General features: G+C 38.8%; 3 protein-coding genes and 1 long non-coding RNA gene across 8 annotated transcripts; 3 read left to right on the top strand and 1 right to left on the bottom strand.

Moving 5' to 3' along the window:
• Window positions 1–4: 4 nt before the first annotated feature.
• Window positions 5–5,352, top strand: Cand1 (Cullin-associated and neddylation-dissociated 1). Its single transcript, XM_017148599.3, has 8 exons — window positions 5–308; window positions 372–755; window positions 810–1,099; window positions 1,339–1,501; window positions 1,558–2,916; window positions 3,605–4,832; window positions 4,886–5,032; window positions 5,097–5,352. Exons 1-8 carry the CDS (start codon window positions 264–266, stop codon window positions 5,225–5,227), a joined length of 3,747 nt encoding a protein of 1,248 aa, XP_017004088.2. The 5' UTR covers window positions 5–263; the 3' UTR covers window positions 5,228–5,352.
• Window positions 5,353–6,038: 686 nt separating this feature from the next.
• On the bottom strand, window positions 6,039–7,148 carry ClpP (Caseinolytic protease proteolytic subunit). Its single transcript, XM_017148489.3, has 3 exons — window positions 6,991–7,148; window positions 6,501–6,926; window positions 6,039–6,449 (listed from the first exon to the last, which is right to left on the bottom strand). The coding sequence occupies exons 1-3, from the start codon at window positions 7,030–7,032 to the stop codon at window positions 6,156–6,158; spliced, it is 762 nt and encodes a 253-aa protein (XP_017003978.1). The 5' UTR covers window positions 7,033–7,148; the 3' UTR covers window positions 6,039–6,155.
• Window positions 7,149–7,608: 460 nt separating this feature from the next.
• On the top strand, window positions 7,609–21,764 carry LOC108062027 (short stature homeobox protein 2). 5 transcript variants are annotated; one of them, XM_070217312.1, is made up of 8 exons: window positions 7,609–7,842; window positions 7,897–8,049; window positions 8,131–8,517; window positions 8,608–8,768; window positions 8,831–9,022; window positions 18,667–18,724; window positions 20,472–20,776; window positions 21,477–21,636. In XM_070217312.1, the coding sequence occupies exons 1-8, from the start codon at window positions 7,729–7,731 to the stop codon at window positions 21,490–21,492; spliced, it is 1,386 nt and encodes a 461-aa protein (XP_070073413.1). In that variant the 5' UTR covers window positions 7,609–7,728; the 3' UTR covers window positions 21,493–21,636. The 5 variants fall into 5 exon arrangements, with proteins under 5 accessions (XP_070073413.1, XP_070073419.1, XP_070073420.1 ...); XM_070217318.1 differs by lacking the exons at window positions 18,667–18,724; window positions 20,472–20,776 and having other exon boundaries at window positions 7,619–7,842; window positions 21,477–21,635; XM_070217319.1 differs by lacking the exons at window positions 18,667–18,724; window positions 20,472–20,776; window positions 21,477–21,636 and adding an exon at window positions 9,502–9,526 and having other exon boundaries at window positions 7,619–7,842.
• On the top strand, window positions 11,765–12,278 carry LOC138913483 (uncharacterized). The gene is made up of 3 exons (XR_011419249.1): window positions 11,765–11,929; window positions 11,988–12,152; window positions 12,210–12,278. It is a non-coding gene; the product is annotated as an uncharacterized lncRNA (long non-coding RNA).
• Window positions 21,765–21,935: the final 171 nt, after the last annotated feature.

Here is a 21,935-nt window from a genome sequence, read left to right as displayed (position 1 = left end):
AGCACCATACGCATTCCTTATCGGCACTCAAACGCGTTAGGCGTTTCTCAAGAGGCGTTTTCGCGATTTCAAACTGGGCCCATTAAAGCAGCCTTTATAACAAAATTGCTTTGAGTGAATATAAAACTTGGAGATTTTCTGCCGGAAAAATTTCAGTAGACTCACAAGTTTTCCAACGCCAAAAATAGGGCAGCATTAAATAAATATACAATAATTCACTTATCACTTGATTGCAACCGACACAACGTTTCAAAGGCTTCGCTATGGCGTCACATCAGTATCACCAAATTGCGAACTTGCTGGAAAAAGTATGTATAGAATTTTATTTTTGCAATCTAAAGAAACTATAATGGAGCCTTGGCCCGCTGCAGATGACGTCGACGGACAAGGATTTCCGTTTCATGGCGACAAACGATCTGATGACGGAGCTGCAGAAGGATAGCATTATTCTGGACGATGAGTCGGAGAAAAAGGTGGTGCGAATGGTGCTCAAACTGCTGGAGGACAAGAACGGCGAGGTGCAGAACTTGGCGGTCAAGTGCCTGGGTCCGCTGGTCAACAAGGTGAAGGAGATCCAGGTGGAGACCATCGTGGACTCGCTGTGCGCCAACATGATGTCCAACACGGAGCAGCTGCGCGACATATCGAGCATTGGCCTGAAGACAGTGATTGCCGAGCTGCCGCAGTCCTCCAACTCCTTGGCCCCGAATGTCTGCCAAAGGATCACCGGCAAGCTGAGCACGGCCATCGAAAAGGTGGGTGCTTCTCCAGTCTTATATGTTCCTAGTTAATAGCCTAATCCCTTTCAGGAGGACGTCTCTGTGAAACTGGAGTCGCTCGACATTCTGGCCGATTTGCTTTCCCGCTTCGGCGAGTTCCTGGTCCCCTTCCACAGCACCATCCTGAAGGCCCTGATGCCCCAGTTGGCCTCCTCGCGCCAGGCTGTCCGCAAGCGCACCATCGTGGCCCTGTCTTTCCTGCTCATCCAGGCCAACAGCAACGCCTACAATGGTGTCATCGACCATTTGCTCGATGGTCTCGAGAACCCACCGAATCCTGCTGCCATTCGAACATACATTCAGTGCTTGGCTTCTATATGGTAAGATCTGATGGGTAGTATAGAGACTGATTACTTGCCCACTGCCTTTGCTCTTGTTCATGGGCTTAAAAGATCACTGCTGCTCAAAATCATTGAGTAAGGTCAGTGATTTACAGGTCAACAAGTGGCCAAAGGGAGAAACTAAACTTAATATCTCTATACTTTAAAAATACTTGAATATTTCTATACTTTAATAATACTTTAATATCTCTATACTTATAAAACCCTTTGCTCTTCAGTCGACAGGCTGGCCACCGGCTCTGCAACCATATTGATCGGTCAATGCTCTTGCTGAGCCAGTACAGCCAGCGAGATGACGATGAGTTGCGTGAGTTTTGTCTGCAGGCCTGCGAAGCATTCGTTATGCGTTGCCCCGATGCCATAAATCCGCACATTCCCATGGTAAGTTCGCAGTAGGAGTTTAAAGCATACATTCCCTTAGCTATCCTTTTTTTTAGATCCTGGAGCTGTGCCTCAACTATATCACCTACGATCCGAACTACAACTACGAGACCGATGATGGCGACACGGGCAACGCCATGGACACAGAGGACGACGAGTATGTGGACAGCGAGGAGTACAGTGACGACGATGACATGAGCTGGAAGGTTCGTCGTGCTGCCGCCAAGTGCTTGGAGGTTTTGATCTCCACGCGTCAGGAGCTCATCGAGGACTTCTATCGCAGCTTGAGTCCGGCTTTGATAGCTCGCTTCAAGGAGCGCGAGGAGAACGTAAAGTCGGATATTTTCCACGCCTATGTGGCGCTGCTGAAGAACACTCGCCTCAGCGACGACGTGGCCAACGATCCCGACTCCATGGATCAGGTTTCGGGGCCGACGTCGCTGCTAATTGAACAGCTACCGCTTATCGTGAAGGCCATACAGCCGTTGATGCGGGAGAAATCGATGAAAACGCGTCAAGATTGCTTCCTCTTGCTGCGTGAGCTGCTGAACTCGCTGCCGGGCGCTTTGGGACCCTATTTGGAGAGCATTGTGCCGGGCATCAGCTATTCGCTGAACGACAAGAGTTCGACGAGCAACATGAAGATCGAATCGCTGGGATTCCTCTACTCCCTGCTCCAGGGACATCCGCCGCATGCATTTCACCCACATATTCCATCGCTGGTGCCCCTGGTGGTGACTTCTGTGTTCGATCCGTTCTATAAGATTGCCACGGAGGCGCTCTTGGTGCTGCAACAGTTGGTGAAGGTGATTCGCCCACTGGAGGCGAATGCCGCCAAGTCCGACTTCGATGCACCCTCCTTTGTGGGTCAGGTTTACTCGTGCACCCTGCAGAAACTTAAGGTCACGGATGTCGACCAGGAGGTGAAGGAGCGAGCCATCGCCTGCATGGGCCAGATCATCGCCAACATGGGCGACATGCTGCAGAACGAGCTGGCGGTCTGCCTGCCCATCTTTATGGAGCGCCTAAAGAACGAAGTAACCCGGCTGAGCAGCGTAAAAGCCCTGACCCTCATCGCAGCCTCATCGCTGCGCATCGATCTTACTCCCATCCTGCACGACGTGCTACCCGCTTTGGGCACTTTCCTGCGCAAGAACCACCGCGCTTTGAAGTTGCACTCCCTCGATCTGATCAACAAGATCGTCATCAACTATTCGAGCAACTTCGAGGCGAACCTGTTGCAGACAGCCATCGTTGAGATTCCGCCGCTCATCTCCGATTCCGATTTGCATGTCGCTCAGTACTCATTGACCCTGTTGAGTACCGTGGCACGCAGGCAGCCGCAAGCTCTGGTCGGCATTCACGAGCAGTTCCTGCGATCTGTGCTCATTCTAGTTCGATCTCCGCTATTGCAGGTAACAAAAATCAAGAAGAAAGGAAGCCAGCTTTGGCCAACCGAAGCTTATTTACCCTTGCACATCATTCCTATTAGTTAACAAAATGTTAGCAAAAATGTTCAATTTTCTATTATTTCTCATTCATTTTCCGATCGTTCCTATGGCAGCTATATGATATAGTAGTTCAATTTTGATAAAATTAAAACCTAAATTCGAAAATATTTAAAAAGAGTCATGTCCTAGAGTAGAAAAGAATACAACAAAAACCAACGAAGCAATAATTTTTTTTTTCCTATTAATTTGCATTTTATTTTCCGATCTATTTTTTTTTAAATTTTATTTGAAATTCATAAATATTTAAAAGAAAAACATTCCCATTCCATTAATATTTCAAAAAACACCAAAGCTAGATTTTTTTTCCGATCTTCCTATGTGAGCTATAAGATATAGTTGTCCGATCCGGCCGGTTCCGACTTATATACTACCTGCAATAGAAAGAAGACTTTTGGAAAAATTTCAAGGCGATAGTTTTAAAACTGAGAGACTAGTTTGCGTAGAAATGGACAGACAGACGGACATGGCTCGTCTAGTGATGCTGACCAAGAATATATATATTTTATAGGGTGACTGAAATCATAATACCCTCTGCAAGGGTATAATTATCAATAATTACTAACTGAAAATGTAATGACTGATTTTCTTTCAGGGATCTGCCTTGAACTGCACTTTGGAGCTGTTCCAGGCTTTGGTGCAAACACAGCTGACCGGCCTGGACTATCATTCGCTGGTTTCGAAGCTAATGGCACCAGTTTTGGCCGGCAATGGCGATGCCAACTCGCGGGCCACAGCCGGTGCTCCCAGTGAGGTGGTGCAGCTGCATAAGCAGGCCTATCACTCGTCGGCCAAGTGCATTGCAGCTTTAACTCAGCAGTGTCCCCAGGTGGCGACCCCATTGGCTACAAAGCTAATCACCGATCTGCAGAAACGCAACGATACGGAGATTATTTTCTGTTTGCTCACCATCGGCGAGATTGGCAGGCACTTCGATCTGAGCACGATACAGGTGCTGCCGCAGACCATTATCGAGTGTTTTGGCGCCACCTCGGAGGATGTGAAGGCGGCCGCTTCGCATGCACTCGGCGCAGTGTCCGTGGGCAGCCTGCAAACATACCTCCCTCTCATTCTCAATGAGATCGAGGTGCAGCCGAAGCGACAGTACTTGTTGTTGCATTCGCTGAAGGAGGTCATTTCATCACTTTCCGTGTCGCCCAGCGGACTTGCTCAGCTGTTGCCATCGGTGCCATCGATTTGGAGCCAGCTCTTCAAACACTGCGAGTGCTCGGAGGAGGGATCTCGCAACGTGGTGGCCGAGTGCCTGGGCAAACTGGTGCTGGTTAATCCCGACGAGCTGCTGCCGCAACTGCAGCAGGCCTTGCGTTCTGAGAGTGCCACCATGCGCACAGTGGTGGTCTCCTCGGTGAAGTTCACCATCTCGGATCAGCCGCAACCCATTGATGTGCTGCTCAAGCAGAACATTGGCGAGTTCCTCTTCGCCCTAAGAGATCCGGAGCCGCAGGTGCGTCGCGTTGCCCTCGTGGCCTTCAACTCGGCGGTGCACAATAAACCCAGCCTGGTGCGCGACTTGCTGCCAACCCTCTTGCCTTGGCTCTACTCCGAGACGAAGGTGAAGAGCGAGCTCATCAGGGAGGTGGAGATGGGTCCCTTCAAGCACACCGTCGACGACGGTCTCGACATTCGCAAGGCGGCATTTGAGTGCATGTACACACTGCTCGAGCAAGGCTTGGATCGTGTGGATGTCATGCAGTTCCTGGACCATGTTCAGGCTGGTCTCTGTGACCACTACGACATCAAGATGCTGACGTACCTGATGACGGCGCGTCTGGCCATCTTGTGTCCCGATAAGGTCCTTCTAAGTGAGTATTTAAGTCCTGCTAGTTGAGGGCTCTTATTTACCTATCATTTCCAGGACTTGATCAATTTATACAGCAACTACGTGATACGTGCACCCACAAAGTGAAGGCCAATTCTGTGAAACAGGAGTACGAAAAGCAGGACGAACTTAAGCGTTCAGCCCTTCGTGCAGTGTCTGCACTTTCGCAAATACCCAAAGCAAGTGAGTTTGTGGCGCCTTAAAATTATAATTGGATTTAAACTAACCAGCATTTCTATACCGTCAGATAAAAATCAGCAGTTAGTGGATTTCCTCAAGTCGATCAAGGAAACACCAGAGTTAAACAAGACCTACGAGTACATACAGAAGGATTCCATCACCGGTAGCTCAGATATTATCGTAATGGATCAAAGCTAAAAGGGAAACCTGGTTTCTAATTCCTTTACTTAATTAAGAATATGCGTGTGCGCACAAACAAGTATCTCTTTTCTGATATAGCTTTTAGATTTTCTAATAAGAAATAAATGCAGATCGACTTGAAACGTTTATTTATAAAACCATGCATCTAGAACCAAGGAAATACTATGCAGTTTACCAAGAATTTATTTCGCATTTATAATGGTTTAATAAGAGAGCCCTGCATGAATGGATTCAATGAATTTTAAATTTGTTGTTTTATATGAATGAATTAATTAGAATTTTGAGTTTAATAGAATTGAATGAATTTGAATTTTGAGTTTAATAGAATTGAATGAATGAATGGCATGAATTCCGAAATAATTCAAAAGACAATTTCTTTTGAAGAAGAAAAAGGGGCCATAATTTTGCGATTAAATCTGCATGAATTTTATTTTCTAAGCAGTTAACATTGACTTGTTAAAAATTTTGCACTTTTTGTTCTCAAAAGGAAGGACAAAAAAAATGTGTCGTGCTAAAAATTCATAAAAATCATTTATCAAAACATATATTTATAAAATCATGCATCGAGAACCAGGGAAATACTTTACTGTGCAGCTTACCAAGAATTTATTTCGCATTTTTAATAGTTATATAATGAGTTTTTAAATTCAAACTATCTCCAACAGATAATAATTGAATTATTCCCCTTATAAAACAGACTAGCTCTCAAAAAAAGGCAGATAATGATATCGACAATTCCAGATCATCTTCTTTATTTTAAGGGGGCAAAGGTTACATAACGGCTTGGAACAACAATTATGCAAGGCGATTGCTGTTTGAGAAAAAAACTCGACTTTGTATTATTTGGAAAGTGTACATTCTGTAGAAAATAATCAAATTGATTTAAAGTTAGAATTGAATTTTGTTTTATACACGATAAAGAATTTTATGCCGCCTGCTTGCTTCTCTTCTTCTCGGACTCCTCGGGCTCGCTTTTGCCGGAGGTGATGCCGCCATCCGATGCCGGGCCAGTTTCGGAGACCGTCTCCGGCGGATGCTCGAGGACGTGGTCGATGATGCCCAGCACCTTGGCCTCCTCGGGGGTCATGAAGTGGTCGCGCTCCATGCGGCCGCACATCTCCTCGTACGAGTTCTTGGCGTGCTTCACATAGATTTTGGTGAGTTGGCGCTTGATCTTGATGATTTCCTCGGCGTGTATCAGGATGTCGGTGGCTTGACCCTGGAAGAGATTACCTTATAAACTATACTTTAAGACTGGAATTTAACCTACTTGTGCGCCACCCGAGGGCTGGTGTATCATGATCCGGGCGTTGGGCAGGGAGTAGCGCATTCCCGGAGCGCCGGCCGCCAGCAGGAGGGATCCCATCGAGCAGGCCTGGCCCACGCACCACGTCGCTATCGGTGGCTTGACGTACTGCATCGTGTCGTAGATGGCCAGGCCCGCTGTTACCACGCCGCCGGGCGAGTTGATGTACAGATGGATCGGCTTGTTCACATTCTCCGACTGCAGGAACAGCAGTTGCGCCACCACGGTGGAGCTGATGTCGTCGGTTATGTTGCCCATCAGGCAGATTATCCGCTCCTTCAGCAGGCGCGAGAATATATCGTAGGCCCGTTCACCGCGGCCAGTTTGCTCGACCACCATGGGAATCAGGTTGATATTGCGAACCAAATTCGCCCGGCCGCCACATTTCACCTGCAAATCGGTGAATGGGGGATTATTATTACCCCTGCTACCTTGCGGCGCACTAAAAACTTACTGTATTAATTTGTAATAAGCGGCTAACAGCGGTTTTTAGCATGATCCTGGTTTTGTTTTGACGCAAATCAACCGGATTCGCAATGTTATGCAAAACAGCTGTTCTAAAGGCTAAGACAACACAGTTTTAATCATATCTGACACAAATGAAAAGAAACACTGATGTCCGCCTGGCATTTGTGACAAAGGTTTTATTTCGGATTTTCGGGTGTTTTGGATTTATTTGTTTTGGTGTGTAAAAAGCTTATACTGTTGTTTTATTCGGCAAAAGCCTATTGACGCCGTCCGCTCTTCTGAAACAGCGACGAAATTTCGCAACAGCGACCTTTTTCATGTGCTAGAAGGAGACAACAAGTGTGAGTTAATATACCAAATATATGTACGGTATTTAGTATTTTTTAGGTATTTGGATAATTTAAAATAACAATTGTTGAATTTAAAAAATTAATAAATGCCAATTCGCTTACCAGTGGACATAAATGGAATGTTAGATATATTTTAAAAAAATGCACAGTTTATAAATAGTTCTCAAAATCGATTTGAAACTTGGTATATTTTCATAAATTTAAAAATTGTTTTAAATTATTTTTAGATTTGGATTTATTAGGGCGTTTAATACTTCGGTCTCCCAAACAAAAGTTTTCGTTTTTTGATTACTAAGCATCCCGGACGAAAAATGCATAGTTTGGTGATTTAGTTTGTATATTGACAGTATCTGAACGGTAGCCATTCGACAGCTATGTGGAAATTATTTATTTTTATATGTTGTATAAATTATCAGATTGTAACATCCAGTTTAAGCGAAGCGAATTCTACAACTTTCGATTACAAAAGCGAATTCGAAAAGTTTAAGGTAGGAATCAATGTGTCTTAAGCCTGATAAAAACCTAAATATCTTTATTTTCAGAATAATAATAATCGTAAATATCTTCGCAACAATGATGAAATGCGCAGCTTCAAGGCATTTGAAGAAAACTATAATTTTATTGAGGAACATAACCAACATTACCAGGAAGGACAAAAGAGCTTCAGATTAAAACCAAATATTTTCGCTGACATGGTATTTATTAGTTAATATTTATAAAATATGGTTTGAATAAGCTTTTTAATTCTTTTCATATATTTTTTACTTTGTATCCAGAGTACAGATGGCTACCTAAAGGGATATTTGCGACTCCTAAAAAGCAATGTTGAAGAAAGTGCGGATAATATTGCAGAAATTGTTGGTTCTCCTCTAATGACAAACGTACCCGAAAGTTTGGATTGGAGAAGCAAGGGATTTATTACTCCTTCATATAATCAACAAACATGCGGCTCCTGTTATGCCTTTTCCATTGCGGAGAGTATCGAAGGACAGGTTTTCAAACGTACCGGAAAGGTATTGAGTTTGAGTGAGCAACAAATCGTGGATTGTAGTGTTTCACATGGGAATCAAGGCTGTGTGGGAGGATCTCTGCGAAATACATTGATCTATTTGCAGAGCACTGGTGGCATAATGAGAGCAGACGATTATAAATATGTTGCAAAGGTAATTGGTTACATATATTTAAAAAAAGTTTTTGTATACATTATTGTAATTCTTTATATCATACTTTTAATGTTAATTATTTTTTCGTAGAAGGGAAAATGCCAGTTTGTTCCGGACCTATCTGTAGTCAATGTAACATCTTGGGCTATACTTCCGGTACACGATGAACAAGCTATTCAAGCAGCAGTTACGCATATTGGACCTGTAGCGATATCTATAAACGCAACACCAAAAACCTTTCAGCTCTATAGGTAGGTAGTTACTAGTAGTTAATATTTTTTTTTATTTTAAATTCATTTAATTGTTGTTTTAGCGACGGTATTTACGATGATGCTTCTTGTTCGTCAGCTTCTGTGAATCATGCTATGTTGGTCATTGGTTTTGGAAAAGACTATTGGATATTAAAAAATTGGTGGGGCGCACGTTGGGGCGAATCAGGCTTTATGAGAATTCGAAAAGGAGTCAATATGTGCGGAATAGCCAATTATGCTGCTTATGCTATAGTGTAAGCTATTAGTTTATTTGTTTCTAAATCACTTTCAATCTAAAAAATCGAATCATATTTAAAAAATATCACACGAATTTTGGTACCACAAAAGTTTTGAAAGATGGCAGAAAAAAAGCCATTAAGGGTTAAAAAAAAACATTTCAAAACTTTTTAAAATCAATATAAAAAGTCGATGTTGTAAATAAATTTGCTTGTATCCAAGAATTAATTTTAATTACAAAATTTGAAAGCCATTTAACGACTTGAGGTTCTGATAATATTAACTAAAATACATTTTTAAATGTCTCAATTAATATAAACTCATTTTATCATTTAAACTCTGAAGTTCGCCCCGGAAATCTCAATTTGGTAATATTTGTATTACTTCATCCATATTCATCGACATGTTCATATACATTTAACATTAAATTGTTATGCAATCTGTTTTTAAATAGGGCAGTAATAGTCTTTTATTTCCATTATCTTCATCTCATTAGATGTGTTTAAGAGATGTGGCAAAGATAACAGCTTCCTATTAAATACATATTAACCCAAAGTGAACAACGTTGATAAATTGTATGAATTTACACTGCAAAACAAAATTTGGGCTAGATAGGCTGTGGGCACATTCTATACTTGCTCTAAGTTGGATCCTTGTACAAACACTTATCACTTTTGTTGCCCAGTGTCATTAGCACAAAGTTAAAGTAATGAATATTCAGGGCGTGGCAAAATGCCATCCCAAATGCTTATTTTATAGCTGTGGACCCGCCCCCAATCAATAAAACAGGTCCCCATACGACAACTTTGGGAAATAAAACTAAAGCCCCGGCGGTGGATTTACATGTTAAGCACACGGAATTTAAAAGTATTTATGAAGTTGCAACAGCTTAAATCCTTTGATTAAGTCCTTCAGCGAAGGCGAAACTCCTCCCACATTGAATCATTTATCGCAATTATAATGTGTTTCATTGCCGCTTAATGGATAAATTGTATTCCATAATGGCTATAACCAATAATAGGAAAGTAAGGTGGAATCGCTCAGCGTGCAACCACTTTGGAATTACGGCGCTGCCTCTGTAGACCAATGAGAGCAATTTAAAGGACCGTAGGCAGGACTTCACTTAACTTTACAAGCCCGGCCGATTCGGGGGTGGATTTTTTAAGGACTCGAGAGAGAGAGCGAAACCGAAAAAGCAGAGCAAAGTGTGTGAACAAGGATAAAAATGTTAATTGAGTAAAGTCAAGATGTTGAACTAGTTATATTTGCACATTATAACAGGCAGTCGATGGCTTCTCGTCTATTTTATTATACGAAAAAATAACAAATAAAACCTCTACCCATTTTTATACGCTGCTCTCTCGCTTAATTTAACCAGAAGAATTCAATAAGGATAAGCCGAATGACATGCGCAGCAATAAAGAGCAAGTGAGGTGATTAGGCACGCCGAATGCCATTGGTGTTGACTATAAAATAGTCGGCAACTTAGTTTCGTTACAGCAACTTATGCTCGAACGCATAAAAACTGCGGCACTCGTTTATTTACCAAAAAGCATGGAGCAGTTGGCACAGTTTGTAACAAAATCCTTTGAATTCAACCTAACTAATAACAGTGTTCACGCCTTATTCAATTCAATGACGGGCGCGCGAATTAAAAAGCACGCGGAAGTGAAAAACTCCATATTCATAAACTCCATTAGTTCCGGCGGCAGTTACGCCGACACTTGCGCGAGTGGTGAAGAATCCGTGGATATAGATATAACCGACCTATCCGTTTCGGAGAGCAATACGATTCTCGCGGCCGATCCGGAACCAACAGAAGAATTGGAGCCCCATCCCGAGGAGACTGCGGAAACGTACAGCTTGAGCCCAAGTTTTCGCAAGGTAGTGGAGGCCAAGCCCAAGAACTGGCTAATTTCGGAAGATTTGGATGTGGACTCCCAGCCGGAAGGTAACGTCAAGTACTGGATGTGATGCACGAGTTTTCTAATCCGGATATTAGCTTTAAATCTCTTCCGTCGGAAATTTTGACTTTAATACGCATTTACCGTGGGTATTTCCAAAGATCTTGGAAAATCTTTAATCGACCACAGTTCTAGATCAAAAACTAACAAAGCAAAGCGATAATATGATATGTTCATGTAATTTATTTTATAAAATTACCTTTGTTTCGTTCCAAAAAGGTTTTTTATTTGCATATAAAAGAAATTAATTTATGAATTAAATAAATTTTTATGAAAGATGGTCGGGTAACAGAAATACAATTTTTAACATTACTTGCGTTATTTTGAAAATGCAAAATTATTTTATTTTTGCAAAAGTTAAAATCTTAAATCTTGCATTTTACTATAACTAGTGAAATAAGCCCTCGATGACTGAAATCCATTTACCAGAACCCAAAATAAGTAACAAAAAGGAACTTAAGCCGTAAACCTAGAATAATAAACAAAATATTTCAGTTCTATAAAAAATCGAATATACTTAATCTGCAGAGTACCGAATCTTAAACCCTGCAGTACGTTTTAGATAAAATTTTGTGTACTAGTGTAATTGTCACTCACTTAGTTAATTGCTCTCCCCATATTAAACACATAATCGTACATAATAATATTAATAGAGACTTTAGTTGTTCGACTCACTATTTTGTGAAACATGGTGCTATTCCAATTGTCATGTCTGGCGCTCCTGGTCGTGTTTTCACTTAGATCTGGTGTGAGGATAAAAGAGATCGTGAATAGAAAGCACCGGTTAATCAAATGCATTCTTAGGTCCACGGTGGATTCGAGTTCACCAACGTAAACTGTTCGTCCTTGGACAAGGAATTTATGGAGATCGAAGCATGCTTTCTGAAATCAAAAAATAGGACCTACAAATATTTGACCGTTAGGACTAAAATTCACCAGTTGCCGTTTAATAAATATTCGGTACACTATATTTTAAAATTTAAAAGCGTTTCCGTGAGTTAGTGTTAATATTTTGTAGGTAAGGATCGAGACGTTAAAAAGGTTAAATGGCTACAAACCATTTCTCTACAACTTCTCGGCCGATGCCTGTCAGTTTCTAAATGGAAAACGTAATGTGCTGCTTAGATTCTTTTACGAACTATTTTCCCCCTACTCCAACTTAAACCACTCCTGTCCCTATAATGTAAGTAACCTTAGTCTTGGTACTTATTTAATAAAATAATCGAATACTTGATTGCAGCACGATATATTCGTGGAAAAGTTGCCCATAAGCTTCTTGAATCATCAGGTAACAGCTATTCTTCCAGTTCCGGAAGGAGATTACCTACACTCAAAATAAATTTAACCCTAAATTTTAGAAAATCGCCATTAAAATTTCTTTTTTCTAAATACAAGAAAGTTATTTCTAAATCTAAGGAAATTTTTCTTAAGTCAAGAAAGTTTTCCTTAAATCCAGGAAGTTTTTCTTAAATGTAGAAAATGGTTACCATGAACTAAAATCACCCTAAAATCTAGAAAAAATGCCCTTAAAATTAGAAATTATTTTCTGAAAAATAGAAAGGCAAACGAAAATAATAAAATATATTGGCAACACCTTTTCTAAAAATGAGTGCCCTAACCCTAAAATTAAGCTAACCCTAAGTAATAGAAACATTTCCTAAAAAGTAGAAAGTTTTTCTAAAAAATAGAAATAGTTGTTTTCACATGCTCTGGCACACCAAAATGTTCAATGCCAGAACTTGTCAGCTGCCGGCCAGCTGTACTCGTGGCGCAGACCGTTAAAGCACTTGGTTAGCAATCGAATCGACGCGGGTTCGAGTCCCAGAGCAAAATTTTTAAACTTTTTTTTTTAATGTTATTTTATTTTTTTTAATTTATTTTATTTTATTTTTATTTATTTTTTTACTTTTTTTTATTCCTTTTTTTATTGATGGCAAGCAGTAAACTAAAAATAATTAGGTTTATATTCAGTTATTTACTATATACTACACATCATATAAATTGCGTTAGCATAAATATATACATATGTATATACGTATGTAAATAAGTAAAACGCGAATGGTCAAAATTATGCAATTAGTATTCAAATGTGTTGTCCGCTTCACCCTTTACATACATTGCTCGGTTTGCCACAGCAATTTTAAGTGCTACAATGGCCCAGTATGTAGGCCATTCGCTCCTCGCGCGGGAGACCCGGGTTCGATTCTCACGACGGACAAGTAAAAAATTGTAAGTTTTTTTCATGAACATAAAATATTAACTAATCATAATTTCTACATTCCCAATCTTCCGCAGTCCCGTAGTCCACATTTACAACCACATTTGGCTTTGGTTAGATAAGAAATCCAAGCGCAAATACATAATAATAAATACATGACCTTTAACATTCACAATATACAAGACACACAACGCCTGCATATGTATATAGGGAGGAGTACATAATATAAACGTATATACAAAAAAAAATCATGATTGAACATGTTTTTTTGTTTTGTTTTTAATTTCTAATTTTTAGGAAAATTTCCTACTTTTTAGAAATTTTTGCCCTTAAATTTAGTAAAATTACCCTAAAATTTAGAAATATGACGTCAAAAAAAATCAAAAATATAGAAAAATTTGACCCTAAAATTTAGGGCGAGCTTGTCTTGAAGACAAAAGTAGGGCGATTTCCTTGACTTTAGGGTTAATTTTATTTTGAGTGTAGTACATTCTGTTCACACGATCAGTGGGAAGGCACGCCTGGATCTTAAAGTTTTTGTAAGGATTTACTAAATAATTACCTGACTGATGGTTATAGTGTTTTTTCATTCAAGTTCAAATGTGTTTTTTGCGCACTAGTTAGTCGCATTAAAGCTATACTTTTTAGAGTCTACAATAAAGCAATGGCTTTTATTTGAATTTTAATAGCAAACAATTTATGGGATGACTTAACTCAATAATAGGTTTTTATAATAAATGATTGATATATTTGAAAGCTATTTTTTGAAACATCGTGATATCCCTGCAGGAAAAATGCGAACTAGTCTGAAAAACAACTAGTTATACAACTAATATAAAGCAACCGGAATTTGTCTGAATGCATTTGGACTACACAGGGTCTAGAAAATTTGAGCTAGTCGAAAAAATGATTAATACAAAACTAGTAAAAATAAACTTGTCTCGGACTAGTACCTTTCTGACAAAAAAAACCTTAAAAATATTTAACTAGTAGAACAAATACATGTTAGGGTCTAGTTAAAAAGGCAACTGGAATTTAACTAGTTGCAAATGAAACACATATGATCCAAAAATATAGCCTAGAGTGTAAATGTCTTGGGAAATTTAGCACTAAACAAATCAAACACTCGAGGTCCTTGGTTCAATCCCCAGTCTCTGTACATTTTTTTTTTGTTTTTTGTTTGCTAGGTGATGCTTTAGTTTTATTTTAAACTTTGTTTAATCTGTCCGAGGCAATATATGTGAAAAATCACTGTTTATGAATTACGTCACACTAAAATTCATAAACCTTGTTAGGGCATTAGAAAATGTGATGCCCGTATGGCTCAATCAGTTAGTGTGTCTACAAATCCAAAGGTCCCGGGCTCAAGTCCTAGAGAGGGCGACTTACCTCAAAAAAAGTAAGTTTGTTTGAATTCCATTTAATTATCATTTACTGTATTTGATTACATAATAATTATCAGAAATTCTCTAAGGACCGCGCCTATTAATTGGATACTAAATAAGAAGAGCGTCAAGTTAGGCATCGTCAAGTACTAGTGAAATCCAATCACTTGATGGTTTACAGATTAATTTTTAGTTTTTTCGTGAAAATATTTTTTTTAGTGTAGTTTAACAGCTGTAACCATAAATTGGTTAACAGTCACTAGTGCAAAACTATTAGCAAATGGACTAGTTGTTTCCGACGACAAGCATATGAAAAATGGACCACTTCGTTACAAGGAAATGGACATAACTTGAACTAGTTAACCTTCTTGACCCAACTAGTATTTTAATAGTCCAAAACTGATTCCGTTTCCTGCAGGGTATTAACATTAGTTTACACGAAAAATTAGTTTTAGACAGAATTGGGATTAGTCATTTTTAGCGACACTTTGTGGTTACAAAATGAATCCATAAAGGTAAAAAATAATTCTGAACATACTAAAAATATAATGTTTGGCTTAATAAATATATTAATAAATTAAACAAAATTCGAACATAAAAAAAAAGTTTTTGTGATTTAAACGATTTATAATTGAACCTTAGCATTAGACTTAATTGCGTTGCGTTTATATATAATTCAAACTGGTAGAGCAAATTGTAGTACAGTTCGCCTTTTACTTGGACATGGTCGTGTTTAAATTTTCATGTCTGGTCCTCCTGATCGTGATATCACTGGGATTTCGTGTAAGAAAAAATGTTTCGGCGATATGTAAATGAGAATAGAAAGCACTTAACTAAATGCTTTCTTTAGGTCGACGGCGGTTTTGAGTTTACCAACATTATCTGCTCGTCCTTGGACAATGAGTTTATGGATTTCGAAGCATGCTTTTTGAAATCAATAAATCGAACCTATAAATTCTTGACAATAAGGACTAGACTTCACCAGTTGCCGATTAATGATATTTCGGTAGATTAATTTTTTAATTTTCGGAAGCGCCCCTGTGAATAAGGAGTAATATTTTGTAGATAAGGTTCGAGACCTTACAGCGGATGAATGGGTACAAACCGTTTCTTTTTAACTTTACGACCGATGCCTGCCAGTACCTGAAAGGAAAACGTAGTCCTTTGCTTCAGTTCTTTTTCGAACTATTTCGTCCCTACTCCAACATGAACCATTCTTGTCCTTACAATGTAAGTGAAACCTACTCTTCCCTTATAAACTTTAATAACCTAGTTATTGCAGCACGATATAATCGTAGAAAAGCTGCCTATTAACTTCCTAAATCACCAGTTAACAGCTGTTCTTCCAGTTCCGGAAGGGCACTATCTTGCACATTCTGTTTACACGATCGGTGGTAAAGAACGCCTGGATCTTAAAGTTTTTGTAAAAATATACTAGAAAATTATTTAATGTATAAAAACAAGGGTTTTCGTGTTTTAGCCTTTACATTTTTGAAATTAATATTTGCATTTTAGTAGCAAGCATTTTCTTGAATGACTCAACTTAATAATTGCTTTTGATAATAAATGATTAATTCTTTCAAAAGCTATCGTTTATAATTTTTAGTAGTGCAGTAAAATTTGGGGTTCAAAAAAGGCTAAAACCAAATCAACCAATTTTTAATACTTTCCGTTTTACGAAACTTGGCCAAATTAAATTGAACAGTAAAGGCGGTCTAAAAATAAATGTTTAAAGCAAATCTAAAAAAGTGATTGAAGTGAAACACTAATTATATAATCGTTAGAGTTAATTGCCCAGTGTCTATATATAAATCGAAATGAATAGCCATTAGTTTGCAGTTCACTTTTTACTTAGCCATGGTGGAGTTCAAATTGTCATATGTGGTCCTCTTGATCGTGATTTTTGGTGGATTTGGTGTGAGGACATAAGAACCCGTGAATGAGAAATAGAAATCACCGGCTAAAAGAATACTCTCTTTAGGTCAACGGCGGATTCCAGTTTACCAACATAATCTGTTCGTCCTTGGACAAGGAGTATATGGATGTCGAGGCCTGCTATTTGAAATCAATAAATCGAACCTTCAAATATATGACCCTAAGGACTAAAATTCATCAGTTGCCGTTAAATGACCTTTCGGTACATCATTTTTTTTTAACAATCTGAAGCGTTTCCATGAGTTTGTGTTAATATTTTGTAGGTAAGTGTAGAGACGTTAAAAAGGTTGAATGGCTATAAGCCGTTCCTTTTTAACTTTACGACCGATGTCTGTCAGTACTTGAAGGGAAAACGTAATCCTTTGCATAAATTCTGGTACGGAATATTTGCCGCCTACTCCAACTTGAACCATTCTTGTCCTTACTATGTAAGTTCTTACTACCACTATTCCTTAATTTTGTATATTAACCTAGATATTGCAGCACGATTTGTTCGTAGAAAAGCTGCCTATCAGTTTCTTGAATCATCAGTTAACAGCTGTTCTTCCAGTTCCGGAAGGAGATTATGTAGTACATTCTGTTTACGCCACCCGTGGTAAAGCACGCCTGGATCTTAAAGTTTTTGTAAACATTTACTAAAATTGCTAAATTAGCTAAAAGTTAAAAAAACCTCTCTCTTTTATATTTCTCTGTGCCAATGTATATATTTTGGAGGCCTATGAGGTTTGTGTATCTGAAACTTTCATCAAAGTGAATCATCCACTCAAAAAACCATCAATTTACTGCTTGAGTAAATAAACCCAATCATCTGAGCATTTTAAATTAGTTCATATGTTCATAATGGCATCCTTTTACTCAAAAAAGATTTGTCATTTACAAATTTTGGAAATTATTGTATAAAATGTTCTATTATTAAGTTTACAAATCGAAATTGACAGATCAGAGGGTTACCCTCTGTTTAGGCCAATTTTAGTATTATATCTCGAGTTCTGATAAGCCGATTTCAGTCATCAAGAACTTATTAACTTGTAATGGAACGCCCCCTCAACTTTTGTATTGTATTTTTAAATGTATCAAGTAGTATTGTACACCCAAAAAAATCGATATGAAACGTAGGTCAATTTTACCTTATTTAAGATCAATTTTAATTTGATATGACGCCAGGTGAATTTGACCTGGTCGAAAAGGGTATAGATCTGGGTTTAGCATGATCTGAAATTTACATGGCCATATCGATTTTACGGTGACATGCTTTTTTTTTGAGTGTATGTATTCCTCTCATTCAGATCCCAAAATTTGTGGAGTGGTAACCGCCAACATAGGCGAGTCCACGGATGACAGTAGCACGCCGAAACTGGCGCCCGATAAGCCCGCACTGCCCGAAAAGTGCGTCTCCCCGGAACCAAGTAGAATCCGGGAGCACGGCGACCATCTGGACGCCTCGGTGAACACCAAGCAGCGGAGATCGCGGACCAACTTCACCCTGGACCAGCTGAACGAGCTGGAGCGACTCTTCGAGGAGACGCACTATCCCGATGCCTTCATGCGCGAGGAGCTGAGTCAGAGATTGGGCCTCAGCGAGGCCAGAGTGCAGGTAATTACGGCCCATAAATTTACTTGACAATGAAAAGGTCCGAAGGTCCTGCGAGCACAGGGCACAAATTGATTTTCAATGGATATTCATTACACTTGTACTTGTACTAATGACAAACAGGACATATATACATTGTCTCCCCAATTTCCAAGTTCCGGGCAAAGGCGAAAGCATTGACTTTGATTTTTCAACCACCGACGCTGGAAAAATATGGGGTGTTAAGTGGTTTACGCCACCCTTTGCCGTCTGGGATGCGAGTAGAAAATTGCTTAAGCATCAGGGGGCCGGTTAGAGATTAAATGCTCAATCAGGGTGCCGGCAATAGACACTATGTGGTCATGAAATATGTAGATACGACTTCGAGTGCCAGCAGGAGTGTCACTTTTTTTATGGCCCGTAATAAATTGTTTCGCTTTTCGGAACTTTGAGCTCGCCAAACTCGCCAAGAAGCATGCATCTGCTGTAATTAATGGCAAATAAACAGTGATAATTTAATGTTCTAGTATTACAAGAACTAATGATCAAATATTAAAGCTAAAGCATCCATGTATCAATATACTTTCAGGTTTGGTTTCAAAATAGAAGGGCGAAATGTAGAAAGCACGAAAACCAAATGCACAAAGGTGAGCAAAAAAATATCATAACTTTTTATTGGCAAATAAAATCCATTAGAATCCAAGAAAAGCTAGTCTTTAATTTAATTTTCGTACATTAGTTTCGTTTTTAAGCAGTGCTTATCACCATCAACCGCTCTCTAGCCAAGTTCTCCCCAATTAAGCTTAATTAAAGTGTAAATCGCAATTAGTTAAGTACACAAAAATCAGGCAAGACCATTTACATTTCGGAATACTGTTCATTTTCTGGCTTATCAACTCGCCGAGCCAATATGTTACGGTTTCACAGTTATTTAAATGTCTCTTCATTAATTCATTTGGCCCGGCTTTCAACCCTCGTTTCCAGGGACTTATCCTGTACTATCCCAGCGTATCCCATCCCATTCATCAGCTCCCCGGCTCACTCAATAGAATTTGTATTCTCCGCTTTTATTGCCCGAATATTTAATTTGATGAAGTTAGCAATGATTTGTGTTGCTGTCGCTAAAAAACGTTTTTATTTTATGTACAATTGCCGAAGGGATTTGGCCTGTTTCGCTGGTAAAATCTGAGCAGATGGGATTGTGACAATTGATTATAATGCGAAAGGCAAACAAAACGGAACAAATAGCGAGGTGTACGAAAAACGCGAGAATATTCTAGATTTAGTGAAACGCAAATCAATCCATTTAAGTTGAGCTCCTTAGTTGCGAAAGTGAGCTGCTCACATAAAAATAAATCTCCACATTTGCTATTAAAAAGCTTCGCCTAATTGGATTAAAAGATATAATCTCATTTATCAAATTCCCGCCTAATGCTGCCGTATTTCAATACTGGACCTCGGAGCATAAAAAAGTTTCGGAAATGTAATCAAATTGAAATTTGGCATAAAAAGCACGGCAGACACAACGAATGGGCAGCACTTTATGGGTTCATATCAATTCTCAGGCTTTTTGCGCCGGTGAACCACCATAAACAAGACGTTAACCTGGCCTTCGGTCCCCGGAGAGCCATTTGTATGTGCTCCAGCTCCATCTCCATCTACATCTCTATCTCATTCTCCTTTTCCAGTGCCAGGAGTAACACGTCCCTGTGGTTGAATGACGCAGCCTCCGGGTTTCGGGGCGTTTTCCGAGCAATAAATTACAAAATGAATTCAATTACTTGTCACTGAATCTTAAAACGATTTGCCAATCTACAAAGTACGGGTATTTTCATGGCTGAGCAGACTTAAAATTCACATTTATAACGGGTGCAACGTTATGTAATGTGTGGAAAAAAATAGTTATTATTTAGATAGTTTTTACGCAAGTAAATATTTATTTAAAAACTTTTCTAAAAGCATAATTAGGTATTTATAAAATCTTGAAAAAGGCTCTATAGTTGAAAACGTTAAATACAGTACTATCATGTAACCGGTTTTTCTATGTTATAATTTGTAAGCTAGTTTAATTGACTCTCATATAATACCTACACACATTGATTGTAATTTGAAATATTCTTAATTTCATAATTTTTTTATTTATTTAAAAACTGTTCTAAAAGCATAATTAGGTATTTATAAAATTTTGAAAAAGTTTCTATAGTTGGAAACTTTAAATACAGTAGTATCATGCAACCGTTATTTTGTTTGTTATAATTTGTAAGCTAGTTTAACTTACTCTTATGTAATACCTACACACATTGCAATTTAAAATTTTCATAACTTCATATTTATAAATCCCAAAGACCCCAAAAAAGTTCACCACGCGATATTTAATAAACGTACATTTTCAAGGATTTTTGGTGGGCAGTCGTAGTCCTCCGATTGCAACTCCGCTGGAACCCTGCCGCGTGGCACCCTACGTCAGTTTGGCCGCCCTTCGAAGCTCATCCGTTCCATCCCATCCTGCAACTGCGACAAGCTCGAATCCGAATCCCCAAGCACCTAGTGCCACGGGTTCCGGAAAAGTGGTCAATGTCGATTCGCCACACACCCCGGCGATATCGCGTTCGGCCATCAAACAGTTTTCCAGCACCGTTGCAGCAGCCGCCGCCTTTTCTGCATTCGATCCAGCGATTATTTCGGTCGCAGCTCATCAGGTAAAATTCTAGTTAATTTACACTAAAATATTTAGAAGATTAGAAGTATTCTGTCGACAGAAATTGTGTAAAGCAGGGAAGGATTAGAACAAACTTTAGGGAACAGTTTCAAAATTAAAATATTTAACAGAAAGTAGTTAATTTTTATTTTATCTTTCCAAAAAATTTAAAGAATTGTTCAAAAAAAAGTATTATTAGTGGGATTTTAAGAACAATTATATTGCACTTTTTCATTTCAAGGGGTGGGCGATAGGAATATTAGGGTGTGTCGATTTGGGACCCCAAAAATCGTATAGGGGGAACGTAATCCTTAAAGAATTCTAAGCCATATTGGCGAACATACTTATGGTCTAAAATGACGTTTGACCCCCCCCCCCACACACACACACACACACAGATATATTACTGAATATCAATTTTAAATTTTTATTTCAAATTTAGTAATACATCTGAGCTGACTACTATGATATTTTTCCCAAAAAAGCTGTATTTTTCATTCGCGTTTGGGGGTCAAACGTGATTTTAGAGAATAAGTATGTTCGCCAACATAGCTTAGAATCCTTTAAAGATTACGTTTCCCCCATACGAATCATCACTTTTTTCGGCCCCATACAAATCGACCCGCCCTAAGGAATATAGTAAAAATATATAAAATATTCTAAATCTAAAACATATATTTTTTTTCTTCTGACAATTTCAGTATGCTGCTGCTATAACCAACGGAAGCGTGCCGGCTGGACTTTTTTCTGTGCCACAATATTCAATAAATCTGGCTGCTTTCGCCGCCGCTCACAGCAAGAGTTCTTCAATAGCAGACCTTAGAATGAAGGCCAAAAAACACTCGGAATCGTTGGGTCTTCAAGCAGATATTGTTCTATAGTAGACAGCTTCAAATAGAATATAAAAATGTACATTCAAATGATGGTATGGTAATGTTCCGTCTATCATGGTAATAAAAAGGATAGCCACATTTATTTATTTAATAAAAGTTTTACTTAATAAATCTAACGAATAAGATTGATTTAAAAATTATCGACAAATAAAAGAACTGTTTTTTGAAAATGATTTGGGACTCATGTTATAATTGTTAAAATTACTTTCTTTCTGAATAATTTCAGAATGTGTTGAGCATGCATATTTAATAAGAAGTGCAACATAA

This window comes from Drosophila takahashii, chromosome 2L (genome assembly GCF_030179915.1).
Source record: "Drosophila takahashii strain IR98-3 E-12201 chromosome 2L, DtakHiC1v2, whole genome shotgun sequence".
NCBI classification, from domain to species: Eukaryota; Metazoa; Arthropoda; class Insecta; order Diptera; family Drosophilidae; genus Drosophila; species Drosophila takahashii.
This window is presented reverse-complemented; position numbering and strand designations above follow the sequence as displayed.